Source organism: Anomaloglossus baeobatrachus, chromosome 6 (genome assembly GCF_048569485.1).
Source record: "Anomaloglossus baeobatrachus isolate aAnoBae1 chromosome 6, aAnoBae1.hap1, whole genome shotgun sequence".
Classification (NCBI taxonomy): domain Eukaryota; kingdom Metazoa; phylum Chordata; class Amphibia; order Anura; family Aromobatidae; genus Anomaloglossus; species Anomaloglossus baeobatrachus.
This window is the reverse complement of record NC_134358.1, coordinates 320967756-320983176: the sequence shown is the minus strand read 5'-3', so window position 1 is coordinate 320983176 and position 15421 is coordinate 320967756. Positions and strand designations below refer to the sequence as shown.

Sequence of the window (15421 nt, the reverse complement as noted above, 5' to 3'; positions counted from 1 at the left end):
TCCCAATCCAGGTCCCCATCTTGTAGTAATGTCCTAGTAATGTCCCATCCTGGCCCTCATCTTGTTGCAATGCTCCATCCTGGTCCCCATATTGTAGTAAGGTCCCCATCCTATTCCTCATCATGTAGTTATGCCCACTCCTGGTCCTCATCTTATAGTAATGTCCTCATCCTAGTCATCATCCTGTAGTAATGCCCCACCCTGGTACCCTTCTTATAGTTATTTAACCGATCCTGGTCCCCATATTGTAGTAATGTCCCCATCCTAGTCATCATCCTGTAGTTATGCCACATCCTGGTCCTCATCTTATAGTAACGCCCTCATCCAAGTCATCATCTTGAAGTATTGCCCCACGCTGGTCCCTTTCTTCTAGTTATGTGACCCATCCAGGTCCCCATATTGTAGTAATGGCCCGTCCTGGTCCCCATCTTGTAGTAATGCCCCATCCAGGTTCCCAAATTATAGTAATGTCCCCATCCTAGTTATCATCTTGTAGCAATGCCCCATCCTAGTCCCATATTGTATTAATATGCCCATTCTGGTCCGAATCTTGTAGTAATGTCCCCATCCAGGTCCTCATCCTGTAGTAATGTCCCCTATTGGATGCACATTCAATTCAAATATAATGCCACGCAGAGACAAGCTCTCTGCACATCTCTATGCTGGCGTGCCTCCGCATGGCAATGACGTCATACGCCAGAATGCCAATATCAGCTGCTTGCCTCTGATTGGCCAGCTGCTGGCATTGCTGTGCAGAGATTTGGTCTCTTAATGGCGCTAAATTTCACTTGACTGACAGACATTTAACTGAAATAAAGCACTGATGTCAAAAGCTCCCTGGACTGGACCATGATAATCAAGAAGTCTACGATGCTTGTGGGCTGCAAGAAGCAACCACAGGGGCTGCATACCGCTAGTAGGCAGCGTGTTTGAGACCCATGTGTAAGACTCTGATTATAGCAGGATCTTAAGGGCCACCATACCCTGGGATCATCAGATGACCTCAGGTAGCTATGACAGCTTTTGGCAAGCGCGATGGTTTGAGGCTGATAGTGTTGAAGGGGATGTTTAAACAAATTTTTTAATACTTAGATGCCGCTGTTGTGATTGACAGTAGCATTTAAGGAGTTAATTGGCCTTGATCTGTTCCAAAACTGATCAAGGCCGTGTTGTAAAGTATCAGTTGTCATATACAGCTGTCATCTGAAGAATTTTTGCTAGGTTGTGCTATTTACTTATTTTTCACCGCCACTTTAAAATATCACTGATGAATAAATGTATCTTAATGACAATAATGTGTATTGGCGGTCATTAAGGGGTAAAGAGTTTCTTAAATATGAGTTTTTGTATTCAACAGCTCAGTTCCTAGCCTTCTTATTTACTCTATAGTTTACCTCTTTGTATGGTGTTTTTTCTCCTTTTTACATCACCTGCATTTATCTAGTTGAGTAAATAAGTTCTGCTAAATTGCTTTCACAATCCTGATGAAAAACTTATGCTAGGGACATATACTGTATTGTTTTATTTTATTAGCCATTTTGTTCATTATGTGTAATTACAAAACATTTCACTCTTTATGTGATTATTTGGTTTGTTTTATACAATTATATTAAAATTTGAAAAAAACACTGCTTGTGAGAGAATAGAAGCCATTTTATTCTTAAAATTTCCATCTTGTCCTATAGGTAATGATGCCATTAGGTTCAGCTAACAGTGATGGGCGGGAAAGTTTCACACTTCTGTTCACTCCTCTGTGGCTCTCATTGGTGCATAGTTCAGATGGACAAGGCCTATGCCTGTGAGCTTATATAACCTGGTTACATCTGTGCCGCCCCCATGCCCGCAGCCAAGCTGCTCGGATCCGGATTGGCTCGAGGGTCTCCGGACCAGGGGGTCGTGCGGCCACTCAAATGAAGGGGGGTATTTACAAGGGATATTATAGAGTTTGTGATGCCACCCGTGGTATGTGGCAACCACCGCTGCAGTTGGGAGCACCCGGGGATGATGGAATGGGGCAGCCAGGTGTTGTGAACCTCCACGGGTAGGGGGGATACCCCGGGGCTCGGTGATGGTAGGGGAGTGTCGTTGGATGCAAGGGGGGTCACTGTTGTACTCACTCAGTCCATTAAGCTGACACCGACAACTGGTAAAACAAGTCTCTGGACACCTCTGCCGCTGAGGGGAGCTAGTTCGGGTCCCATCCCCAATGGTGTTGCCTGGCGATCCGTGACCTTCCTCATGACACTAAGTTCACTTCTCTGTTGGTCCCGGTAGTATGGAACTAGTCGGGTCCCGCTCCCCACTATGGCTAAGTGTGGGAGCTTGCTCTCAGGGCTCACGCTTGGGATTTCCTGGACCGTCTTGAATTGGAAAGTCCTATCCCCCTCATTGCGCTAATGCCCCAATTTTGGAGCGGGTGGGAACGGCTCTTAAAGATTCCGTTTTCCTCTGGTAAATTATCAGGTTGCCTGAAGCTACTCCCCGACCAAGGGTCCACGTACCCCATCGTGCCTTGGTCCCAGTCCGGTGATGGTGCAAGGCCGCCGGCTGTCCTCCTCGACAGATCCGTGCCCCTTGCCACGATCCCCTCCCCCTCTGCGATCCTTCCATCACCAGGGTGTTGAACAAAAGCTATACCGGTGAGACCATTTCATTATATTTGCCATATTTTTTAAGGTATTTGTCCAGCCTCTGCAATTTTCATTGTCAGTAGGCAGCTGTTGTGATTGTCCGATATAGGTCAGCTGACCCTTACTGTATTTACAGCTCCCTTACTATCGGATCATCACTCTATCTGTTCATTGTCTGTGGAATTTTTTCTTTTCCCCTGTTTTTAAATAGCACCATTAAAAGTTATATTTTAATATTTACCCTGCTATTTCACATTAGCTGATGTAGACAAAACCATGTAGTTAAGGACCCAAAACCAAGAAGGAGGTGGATACTGCACGGGAGGGCAGATTGTGCTATACCCTGTGACGACCCGATAGTCCAGGGGCGTCACACATCCACTAATAAAGAAGAATTCTTTGAGAACACCATACTAAGTGTGTGCTTTATTGATTTCCTGAGAGCTCGTAAAACATATCTTATTAATTTGGAGTTCTAGAGCCATAAATAAGCATATTTTGCTCACACTGCTCTTGCCCTTTTGGTAACCTAAGCCCAAGCCTGGGTAGAGTTTTGAATAAAGAGGCTTCAAGTTTCTGAAGGTTCAAAGTTTTATAATATTTCTCTAGAGGTTAAAATATATATTTAGATATAAAAGTCTAAATCACCTGCTTAGAGTATTGGTAAATGATCAATCATAGTTCCCTTTTCAACTTTCTGTACAAAATCGTTGGATGGCATATGCTGTTAAGCTTAGTAATTATCTGAAGTGCTGTTGACGTGATGTCACCACTGCAGCCTGTAAATAATCGACAAAGCAGTGTCAGGGACTCAACACTGGACCTGGGAAGTGTGAGCAACAGTGAATTTTATCATTTATAAAAAGGGGGCAATGATTTTGCATAGAAAGTTAATGGGAAAAATCCTTTGCTAATACTTCATTATGCATCTCCTAATCAAATAGTCTCAGATGACAACTTTTTATTCCTTACCAAAGCTACTGTACGTAAAGAATTAACATCCATAAAATGACACCCAGTCGTTTCTGGTATTTACTTGATATATCAAAATTGTAGAATCTATTTCAACAGCCTCTTGCAGCCATTTGTTCAATTCCTGTCAATAGATATCGTTGAAAGCAGAGACCTGTTGCCAAAACTTGAGGAATTTATCATGTATGCTGATATCATACTAACCTCAATAGATGTGGAGGCACTGTATAGTAGTATCGCCCACAGTAGTGGTCTACAGGCTGTGGGACACTTCCTAAAAACAAGAGGAATACACTTTAAATACCATAATAATTTCCTCACAAGCTTCCTTCACTATGTCCTCAATCATAATTATTTTGACTTTGCTAGCGAGTACTACCAACAGCTGAAGGGTACTGAGATGAGGAGCACCTGTGTCCCCATGTACTGGTGGCTGGTGTGAGGAGACAGATTTTTGGCTAATGACATTCAGTGATGCCCTTAAATTTTATTCTGAGGGTGAAACACGGATGATCTCCTGATACTATGGTCCAAGGAGAAAGATACTGTTAGAAATTTTGGCCCCAATTCATGAGCATTGTTCATGTCAATTTTGAAGCGGGGAAAAGTTAAGCGGGCTTTACACGCTGCGATCTCGATAGAGAGATCACAAGCGATCGTACCCGCCCCCGTCGATTGTGCGACATGGGCATATCGCTGCCCGTGTCGCATAACCTTGCTTACCCCCGTCACACGCACTTACCTGGCCTGCGACGTCGCTCTGGCCAGCGATCCGTCTCCTTCCTAAGGGGGCGGGTCGTGCAGCGTCACAGCGACGTCACATGGCAGGCGGCCAATAGAAGCGGAGGGGCGGAGATGAGCGGGACGTAAGCATCCCACCCACCTCCTTCCTTCCGCATAGCCGGTGGAGGCAGGTAAGGAGATGTTCGTCGCTCCTGTGGTGTCACACACAGCGATGTGTGGTGCCGCTGGAACGACGAACAACATCGCTAACATCCTGAAAACGATTTTTTGTTTCAGGACGACCTCTCCACGGCAAACGATTTTGCCCTCTTTTGCGATCGTTTAAGATCGCTCTTAAGTGTTACACACTGCGATCTCGTTAATGACGCCGAATGTGTGTCACAAACAATGTGACCCCGACGATAATTCATTAAAGATATCGTAGCGTGTAAAGCCCGCTTTAGAGATATGTGATTCATTAAGAGGCAAATGCCTCCTAATGAATCAGGCACATCTTAAAAGTGACATGCACCTTGCCCCAGCTCATCATGAATTAGACAAGCGGGCATCGTCCCTGTCCGCCCATTTAGGCAGAGCTGGCAAAAACTTGTCTAGAAATGCAAAAAGTTGCAAAGTTTTTGTGCAAATACACATTGTGCAAAAATCTTGCAACTTTTCATATTTTTCAGGCCATTTTTGTTGTGTAATATAAATAAATGGTCTTGCACTCATAAAAAGGTAAGGTGCACATGAAATAGCAATTTCTCAGAATCACAATATTATAAAATTCACTGCACTCTCAAGAAAATGCCATGCAATTATAAGTTTATTATGAAATCTACAAAATTAAAGAAATTGAGGGGCGACTTGTGTCAAGAAAATTTTGACCTGTCCAGGTCTTTTTCAAAAAGTCACTGTGAAGTTATGTGCGCACGTTGCGTACAGTCACTGCAGTCACATGTGCGCTTTAAATCGCTGCAGAAATGTCCGCAGTGAAAAAAAAAAAGCTGATTCCATGCGCTCTGCCTGCAGCTCCTGCCATAGACAGTGCAGGGGCTGCCGGCAAAGCGCACGGAAGAAGTGACATGTCACTTCTTAGAACGCAGCGCTTCGGCAGTAGCCGAAGCGCTGCGCTCTAAAACGCCACGTGCGCACGGCCCCTGCACAATCTCCATAGACTGTGAAGGGGATGCAGGACGCATGCAGTTACGCTGCGCTACAAAGCGCAGCGCAACTGCATGTATTTACGCAACATGCGCACATAGCCTGAGAGAGGTTCCAGGATATCGGGTAGTGCAGGCGTTTCAGACGCTAATGTGGCATGGCATTTTCTTGAGAAAGCAGTGAATCTTTTAATATTATATTTTTGTTGTGTAAACACTTTGATGAATTGGGACCTTTGTATCATACCTCATTGTCAAACCATTGCAGAGAAATATACACAACTAATTGTACTCTTGAAACCCAGACAGGGTGAAAGTGTTTCTAATAAGTCAATAGAAGACTTTGAGGGCAGACCCTAATCTAGTCAATATTGTTCCTCCTACACCAACAGATACTTTCAGAAAAGGTAATTTAATGCAATGAAAGGATGCATAGGTTTTACAAACCATCAAAACCACAGGGAACATAAGTCAACAGTAGGATCATAGGTAATTGTATATGTGATTCATGTAAATTTTGCAAGAGCACTATTCTTTGTCAAATCTGCCAGTGTCATGACAGGAAAATCATGTAATATGAGAGACAGTGCTGTACTTTGCCTTCGTGCTGCCCTAGGCACTTTAAGTGGTCGCGCCCCTTATTGACAACGTAAAACTGAGTTTTCGCACACGACATCTGTTTAAGGCAGATCTACTCTGTAAAACACTTGAAAAAGTATCAATGAGAAACGAAGGGCACTAACCCCACCCCAATGGGAATCACCACAGGCACATCAAAACATAGCATGAGTATAAAATATTCCCACCGTCCCCACTTATATAGTGTGACTGTCACACTGCCCCTAATAAACTACACACTGCCCTCCCTTATAAATTATACCCACCACACCTTCCACAATTATGAAATATGATCTGCACACTGTCCTCACATCATGCTGCCCCCTCCTCACAATGTCCCATGCATGCTGCCCCCTCCTCACAATGTCCCATGCATGCTGCCCCCTCCTCACAGTGTCCCATGCATGCTGCCCCCTCCTCACAATGTCCCATGCATGCTGCCCCCTCCTCACAGTGTCCCATGCATGCTGCCCCCTCCTCACAATGTCCCATGCATGCTGCCCCCTCCTCACAATGTCCCATGCATGCTGCTCCCTCCTCACAATGTCCCATGCATTCTGCCCCCTCCTCACAATGTCCCATGCATGCTGCCCCCTCCTCACAGTGTCCCATGCATGCTGCCCCCCTCCTCACAGTGTCCCATGCATGCTGCCCCTCCTCACAGTGTCCCATGCATGCTGCCCCCTCCTCACAGTGTCCCATGCATGCTGCCCCCTCCTGACAGTGTCCCATGCATGCTGCCCCCTCCTGACAGTGTCCCATGCATTCTGCCCCCTCCTGACAGTGTCCCATGCATGCTGCCCCCTCCTCACAATGTCCCATGCATGCTGCCCCCTCCTCAGTGTCCCATGCATGCTGCCCCTCTCCATGAGCTCCTAATGCTGCCTTCCTCTTTTCCATAATGTCACCTCCATGCTGCCCCATTCATCCTAAGACCACCACACTAACGCTCATGCTGAGACCCCCCCACACACACTACCCCACTCTTGATATTGACTCCCCTACATTGTTCCACTCCATACTGAGCCCAGACATGCTGCCCCTTCTCCATAATGAGCTCCCAATGCTGGCCCCCTCTTATTCTGAGCCCTTACACTCCCCCCCATCGATATTGTCATTGCTCTATCCCTCAACCCTTGTCCTCTGTCTCTAGCATTGGCCCCTCTCTCCCATTCCCCCAGCAGCAGCCGCTCTCTCCCGCCTTCACCAGCAGCCTCTCCCCCAGCATCAGCCTCTCTCTCCCCAGCCTCCCCAGCATCAGCCTCTCTCCCCCCAGCCTCCCCCAGCTTCAGCCTCTCTCCCCCAGCTTCCCCCAGCATCAGCCTCTCTCCTCCCAGCCTCCCCCAGCATGAGCCTCCTCCAGTATCAGCCTCTCTCCTCCCAGTCTCCCCCAGCATGAGCCTCCTCCAGCATCAGCCTCTCTCCTCCCAGCCTCCCCCAGCATGAGCCTCCTCCAGCATCAGCCTCTCTCCTCCCAGCCTCCCCCAGCATCAGCCTCCTCCAGCATCAGCCTCTCTCCTCCCAGCCTCTCCCAGCATCAGCCTCCTCCAGCATCAGCCTCTCTCCTCCCAGCCTCCCCCAGCATCAGCCTCCTCCAGCATCAGCCTCTCTCCTCCCAGCCTCCCCCAGCATCAGCCTCCTCCAGCATCAGCCTCTCTCCTCCCAGCCTCCCCCAGCATCAGCCTCCTCCAGCATCAGCCTCTCTCCTCCCAGCCTCCCCCAGCATCAGCCTCCTCCAGCATCAGCCTCTCTCCTCCCAGCCTCCCCCAGCATCAGCCTCTCTCCTCCCAGCCTCCCCCAGCATCAGCCTCCCTGCTCCCAGCATCAGCCTCCCTCCTCCCAGCCTCCCCCAGCATCAGCCTCCCTCCTCCCAGCCTCACCTTCCCCCTCCCAGCCTCAGCCTCCCTCCTCCCAGCCTCCCCCAGCCTCAGCCTCCCCCCTCCCAGCCTTCCCCAGCTTCAGCCTCCCTCCTCCCAGCCTCCCCTAGCCTCAGCCTCCCTCCTCCCAACCTCCCCTAGCCTCAGCCTCCCTCCTCCCAACCTCCCCTAGCCTCAGCCTCCCTCCTCCCAACCTCCCCAAGCATCAGCCTCCCTCCTCCCAGCCTCCCCCAGCATCAGCCTCCCTCCTCCCAGCCTCCCCCAGCATCAGCCTTCCTCCTCCCAGCCTCCCCCAGCCTCAGCCTTCCTCCTCCCAGCCTCAGCCTTCCTCCTCCCAGCCTCCCCCAGCATCAGCCTTCCTCCTCCCAGCCTCCCCCAGCATCAGCCTCCCTCCTCCAAGCCTCACCTTCCCCCTCCCAGCATCAGCCTCTCTCCTCCCAGCCTCCCTCCTCCCGCCTCCCGCAGCCTCAGCCTCCCTCCTCCCAGCCTCCCCCAGCCTCAGCCTCCCTCCTCCCAACCTCCCCAAGCATCAGTCTCCCTCCTCTCAGCCTCCCCCAGCATCAGCCTCCCTCCTCCCAGCCTCCCCCAGCATCAGCCTCCCTCCTCCCAGCCTCCCCCAGCATCAGCCTCCCTCCTCCCAGCCTCCCTCCTCCCAGCCTCCCCCAGCATCAGCCTTCCTCCTCCCAGCCTCCCCCAGCATCAGCCTCCCTCCTCCAAGCCTCACCTTCCCCCTCCCAGCCTCCCCCAGCATCAGCCTCTCTCCTCCCAGCCTCCCCCAGCATCAGCCTCCCCCAGCCTCAGCCTCCCTCCTCCCAGCCTCCCCCAGCCTCAGCCTCCCTCCTCCAAGTCTCCCTCAGCATCAGCTTCCCTCCTCCAAGCCTCACCCTCCCCCTCCCAGCCTCCCTCAGCATCAGCCTCCCTCAGCATCAGCCTCCCCCTCCCAGACTCCCCCAGAATCAGCCTCTCTCCTCCCAGCCTCCCCCAGCATCAGCCTCCCTGCTCCCAGCATCAGCCTCCCTCCTCCCAGCATCAGCCTCCCTCCTCCCAGCATCAGCCTCCCTCCTCCCAGCCTCCCCCAGCATCAGCCTCCCTCCTCCAAGCCTCACCTTCCCCCTCCCAGCCTCCCTCCTCCCAGCCTCCCCCAGCCTCAGCCTCCCAGCCTCCCCCAGCGTCAGCCTCCCCCAGCCTCAGCCTCCGCCAGCCTTCCCCAGCTTCAGCCTCCCTCCTCCCAACCTCCCCTAGCCTCAGCCTCCCTCCTCCCAACCTCCCCCAGCATCAGCCTCCCTCCTCCCAGCCTCCCCTAGCCTCAGCCTCCCTCCTCCCAACCTCCCCCAGCATCAGCCTCCCTCCTCCCAGCCTCCCCCAGCATCAGCCTCCCTCCTCCCAGCCTCCCCCAGCATCAGCCTCCCTCCTCCCTCCCTCCTCCAAGTCTCCCTCAGCATCAGCTTCCCTCCTCAAAGCCTCACCCTCCCCCTCCCAGCCTCCCTCAGCATCAGCCTCCCTCAGCATCAGCCTCCCCCTCCCAGCCTCCCCCAGAATCAGCCTCTCTCCTCCCAGCCTCCCTCAGCATCAGCCTCCCTGCTCCCAGCATCAGCCTCCCTTCTCCCAGCATCAGCCTCCCTCCTCCCAGCCTCCCCCAGCATCAGCCTCCCTCCTCCAAGCCTCACCTTCCCCCTCCCAGCCTCCCTCCTCCCAGCCTCCCTCCTCCCAGCCTCCCTCCTCCCAGCCTCCCTCCTCCCAGCCTCCCCCAGCCTCAGCCTCCCCCAGCCTCAGCCTCCTCCAGCCTCCCCTAGCCTCAGCCTCCCTCCTCCCAACCTCCCCCAGCATCAGCCTCCCTCCTCCCAGCCTCCCCTAGCCTCAGCCTCCCTCCTCCCAACCTCCCCCAGCATCAGCCTCCCTCCTCCCAGCCTCCCCCAGCATCAGCCTCCCTCCTCCCAGCCTCCCCCAGCATCAGCCTCCCTCCTCCCTCCCTCCTCCAAGTCTCCCTCAGCATCAGCTTCCCTCCTCCAAGCCTCACCCTCCCCCTCCCAGCCTCCCTCAGCATCAGCCTCCCCCTCCCAGACTCCCTCAGCATCAGCCTCTCTTCTCCCAGCCTCCCCCCCAGCTTCAGCCTCTCTCTCCCCCCAGCCTCAGCCTCTCTCCCCCCAGCCTCTCTCCCCCCAGCCTTAGCCTCTCTCTCCCCCCAGCCTCCCCCCCAGCCTCAGCCTCTCTCCCCCCAGCCTCAGCCTCTCTTCCCAGCCTCAGCCTCTCTCTTCCCAGCCTCCCCCCAGCCTAAGCCTCTCTGTCTTCCCAGCCTCAGCCTCTCTCTTCCCAGACTCCCCCCAGCCTCAGCCTCTTTCTCTTCCCAGCCTCTCTCTCTTCCCAGCCTCCCCCAGCCTCAGCCTCTCTCTCTTCCCAGTCTCCCCCCAGTCTCAGTCTCTCTCTCTTCCCAGCCTCAGCCTCTCTCTCTCTTCCCAGCCTCCCCTCAGCCTCTCTCTTCCCAGCCTCTCTCTCTTCCCAGCCTCAGCCTCTCTCTCTCTCTTCCCAGCCTCCCCCCAGCCTCTCTCTCTTCCCAGCCTCCCCCCAGCCTCTCTCTCTTCCCAGCCTCCCCCCAGCCTCTCTCTCTTCCCAGCCTCCCTCTCTTCCCAGCCTCCCCCAGCCTCAGCCTCTCTCCCCCCAGCCTCCCCTTGCATGATTACAGTGGACAAAAAGAGGCATCGCAATTTGCAACGATCATCAACTAACCTGTAAGGAGCCCATACATTCTAGGCTCTGCCTCTGCCTTACCTGCTCCGGTGCCCGCTGCCCTGCTCTGGCTGGCTCCAGCTTCAGACGCGTCCTCCTCCACGGCGTGTGTCATCTGCAGCATTGGACGCTGCAGCACGGGGCAGTCAGCTGAATGTCGCGCCCGCGCGCCTCTGACCCCGGAAGTGAAGGCCATGGAACTTCCGGGGTTAGTCAGCTCACTATGCCTGGCGCCCGCAATGTGTTGAAATAGACAGCAGAAGTGCGCCCCCCCCCCCCCCGGAACACAGCCGAGTGTAACGGAGGGAGGGACGGGGGGCGGGGATGTAAAAAAAAAAAAAAAAAAAAATTTATAAATTTTTTTTTTTTTTTTTGCTGCCAGAAAGTGCCGCCCCCCGCAACGTGCCGCCCTAGGCACGGGACCACGGGTGCCTAGTGGCAAATACGGCCCTGATGAGAGACCACTCCAGTTGTAAAATGGCTGATATGCTGTACCTCTTTACTTTTACATATCCCCTGGACTATTTAGAAAAAACTTAAAGGGAGTTACACAGAGTTTAGAGGCAAATTAAAATGGAGGAGCTGGGCTATGGGCAAATGATGACAAGTTCAGTGGAAGGGAAAGGGGACGGTTTAGAGAACACACTGAGGAGCACAGTAATTGGAAGAGCAAGGAACATAACTTGTAAAAGTGGAAATGGTTAAAAGATGTAGAACATAGATCAGAACTGATTAAGCGGGACTGTCTTGATTTGATGGCTCAGTCCCGCTGTCGCAACATTCACTGACTTTGTCCCGGCTCCTCTCAGTGCAGTATATAAAATAACTCTCAGTGCATAAATTAAATTCTCCTCTGGTTTCCTTGGAACTAGAGCTCAAGAACTCCTTGTCTGTAGGCAGCAACTCTACCAATGAGCCACTGCCTGTACTGAGAGGTATAGGAGGGAAATTTCCCAAACATTTATATTCATCCCTCCCTGAGACTCAAAGCAAGAACTCTCAAACATTTTAGCAGAAGCCCCTAGCTGTTGAGCCACAGACACAGGTGATATAACAGGGAGAATTTTGAATACTTGTTATACTTATTATACTTACTCCACAGGCAGATTACACTTAACATAGAGATTCATTGTATAGAGCAGCATCTCTATGTCCCGTATTCTAGAGGGAGAGGAATAGAGATTTTTTTTTCTTCTAATAAAATTACTACAAATACTAAAAAAAAATAGAATAATGTACCGCATTGTTCAGACTATAAGACATACCCTGGTTTTAGAGGAGGAAAATAGGAAAATAAAATCTTAAGCAAAAAGTGTGGTCATGACACACTGTTATGGAGTGAGGATCTGCTGCTGACACTATTATGGGGGTAATGTCCCCAAATTCTCTCAGCGCCAGCTTCAGGGCTGAGAGATGATGGGCGGGAAGATGCATGCATATGAAATGAGTGAGCCCACGTGGTCACGGCAGGCGCTGCTACTGCCTGCGCATGCCGCCGATGACCCGCTCCACCGCAGAACCCTCATTCGCAACAGTCATGCCCTACATTCAGACTATGTTTGCTGTGTTTTTTTATGTGTTTTTCCCAATATTAGATACATATTTGTTGCAGATGTGAATCCTAGTTTTTAATGCATTTAGATACTACAGAATGTTTAACTGTCCAAGCAAAGTGGATGTGATTTCATGAAAACTATTCTTGTATTCACGCAACTTCGTGCGGAAAGACACCTCTGTACTGTGCGGTTTTGAGGCTTTTTTTCTCTAGAGGCTTCTATATGGAGCTTATAAAAAGTATGTAAAAAACTGCAGTTACTTTTTTAAGTGCAGAATCAAAGCTTTTCTGTACTATAAAAACTAAAACGCAGATTCCCGAGGTGGCAAAAGACACCTGAGGTCTCCAGATCACGTGAGATTGGTGTTGCTTAATGGGCGTCTGAGTTTGAATGTTTGATGGTCCCCACCTGGTCAGTGATGGAGCCCATCGGGGCTGTAATGTTCGTGAGTGGTTGGGATTCCGGAGAGATCTGAATTGGGACTCTAAAGTTAATGTTATCTATAACTGTTCAAGAAATGTGTTCCTGACTAGTTTCTCTAGTAGACTGAGACAGTAACTGTCCCTCCAGCATTGTGCAGCTGGTCTAGTTCGAGTTTCTGAAATTGAGGTTGAACTGCTCTGTATATAGGTTCTTATTGTGTCAGCGATGATTCTTTAGTTAAACATACCATAGTTATAATACATAGGCGGCAGAGGAGGGGGGGTGAAGAGCGATACGCCATCTAAACCCAGCACAAATGATTCACAAGGCTTGTCTAGCCTTTCTTTGCCCTGTCACAATCTTCTCTTGCTCTATGTTACTCTTTATCTTTGCTTTCTCTCCTCCATCCTTTCCCTGTGGGTGGCAGATAGCCCCTATTCTCCTAAGCTCAGTCCTGTTTCAGATAGACTATGGATAGGATTAAATTCTGTTCTTACAATGTTAAAGGTCTGAATGTGCCCGAGAAGAGACGACAAACAGTTTTTTCATGCTACAAGCAAAAAGTAGTGGTCCTGCTGTTGCAGGAAATTCATTTTTGGGTAGATTCGATCCCCAAATTAAGTATGAGGAATTATCCGACATGGTTCAATAGTACAAACCCAGCATCAAAATACAGGGGTGTTTAAATAGCCTTCCACAGATCCTTTGTGCTAGAAGTCCTAAAATCTCTTATTGATCCCACAGGTAGGTACGTCTTTCTCCAGGTGTCCTGGAAGAATTCCAGATTTGTGATTGCTAATATATACAGCCCGAACCAAAACCAGAAGCAATTCCATCTAAAATGTATGCGTCTTCTTGGGGATTTTGCAGACTCCTCTCCGGTAGTTATGGGAGGTGACTTTAATGTCCCTCTAAATCCAACCTTAGATGTCTCCTCAGGCAGGTCCTCGTATCCCCTCTCCATAAGTAGAGGTTTAAAGGCTTTAGCTCACAGGTTGAGATTGGTTGAGGTGTGGAGGATACTCCACCCTGAGGATAAGGAGTTCAGTTTCTTTTCCCAGGTACATCAGACCTACAGTAGAATAGATTATTTTTTTATTTCTCATTCTCCGCTAGATTTCCAGGTTGAGGCTGGATCTATCCTGTGGTCTGACCACGCGCCAGTATACCTGAGCTTGAATTTTGGGTCCCAGGGTGGGCAGGACCTCACCTGGCGTTTGAATGAAAACCTGTTGTGAGACCCCTTGTGTCAGGCAGAGGTATCTCAAGCTATACAAAATTTCATGCTGGACCATGGGGGAGACCCATCTTGGCCATCAATAAAATGGGAGGCATTGAAATGTGTGGTGAGGGGAATCTTTATCTCTCATGGTTCACGACTCAAAAGGGAGAGAGCTGGAGAGATAAAGGACTTGTTGTTGTCCATAGCAAATTTAGAAAAAAAAAAAACACAAACAAGGTCTATCGCCCCTGATTTTCAGTCAGCTCTCCACAGCACATCAAAAACTGTTGAGCATTTTAGATCAGAAATCAAGAGCATGGGAGATAGAATGAGAAGTAGGTTTTACCACATGGGAGATAGAAGCGGCAAATTACTAGCAAGAGCCCTGCACCCAAAAACAGCGACCACCTACATCCCTTGTGTCAGCAGTGCGGGAGGTCCTAAAATCCATAGATATTGTATCTAGCTTTACTTCTTACTATGAAGCTTTGTACAATATAAAAGGACATTATGATGATCTGCCGACAGACATGCTAAAAAAGAAAATTGAGGACTACCTCCGACTACATAGACTTCCATCACTGCCGGCAGAAGTATGGTCTGACTTGGAAAGGGAATTTACCGTGGAGGAGGTGGCCACAGTTATAAAGGAAGCCAAAAAGGGAAAGAGTCCTGGCCCAGATGGTTTTACTGCGGGCTATTATAAGGAATTCTTGGAGCTGCTGAGCCCATTATTCCTTACTATGTGTAATTTTGTGTCCTCCGGAGGTAGGTTCCCACAACAGGCTCTCAGAGCTCATATTACTGTAATCTATAAACCTGGGAAAGACCCTCTTCTCTGCAGTAACTATCGGCCGATTTCGCCCATAAACACAGATATTAGGTTCTATGCAAAACAAACAGCTAATAGGTTGAAACCCATCCTTCCAGCACTGATCAGCAATGACCGGGTGGGCTTCGTCTCGGGTAGAGAGACGAGAAATAATATTATAAAGATGGTCTCTCTGATGGATTGGGCCCGAAGGAGGGGGATTCCTATGTGCGCCCTGTCGGTAGATGCGGAAAAGGATTTCGACAGGGTGCATTGGGAGTTTATGTTCCTGGCACTTAAAAGTATTGGACTATTGGAGAACATGTTAAATAGAATCACAGCATTATATGCCACACCAACTGCGCAGGTTAAAATAAATGGTTCCTTGTCTCGGCCTTTTTGTATTAGTAATGGGACGACACAGGGTTGTCCACTCTCGCCACTGTTATATGTGTTGACTATGGAGTTCCTCGCTGAGGCGATCAGATCTAACCAGTCTATCAGAGGACTGTCTGTTAGGGGTGTGGAGTATAAGTTGGCTCTTTTTGCTGATGACCTGCTCCTTTACATCACGTCCTCGGTCACCACCATACCAAACCTGATATCGGAGTTTTCTGGCTTTGGTCGCCTCAGCAATTTCAAGGTGAATTCCCATAAATCTGAAATCCTTAATGTAACTATGCCCCCAATTGGTGTCGCAAC

At 50.2% G+C, this 15421-nt stretch overlaps 1 protein-coding gene across 1 annotated transcript in view; it reads right to left on the bottom strand.

Annotated features, from left to right (window-relative positions):
- Window positions 1–15421, bottom strand: part of EPB41L4B (erythrocyte membrane protein band 4.1 like 4B) — a 506865-nt gene that overhangs the window by 52634 nt on the left and 438810 nt on the right. Inside the window, exon 16 of the mRNA XM_075314928.1 lies at window positions 3807–3876. Within this exon, the coding sequence (XP_075171043.1) occupies window positions 3807–3876 (70 nt within the window). The remainder of the gene's footprint in view (window positions 1–3806; window positions 3877–15421) is intronic.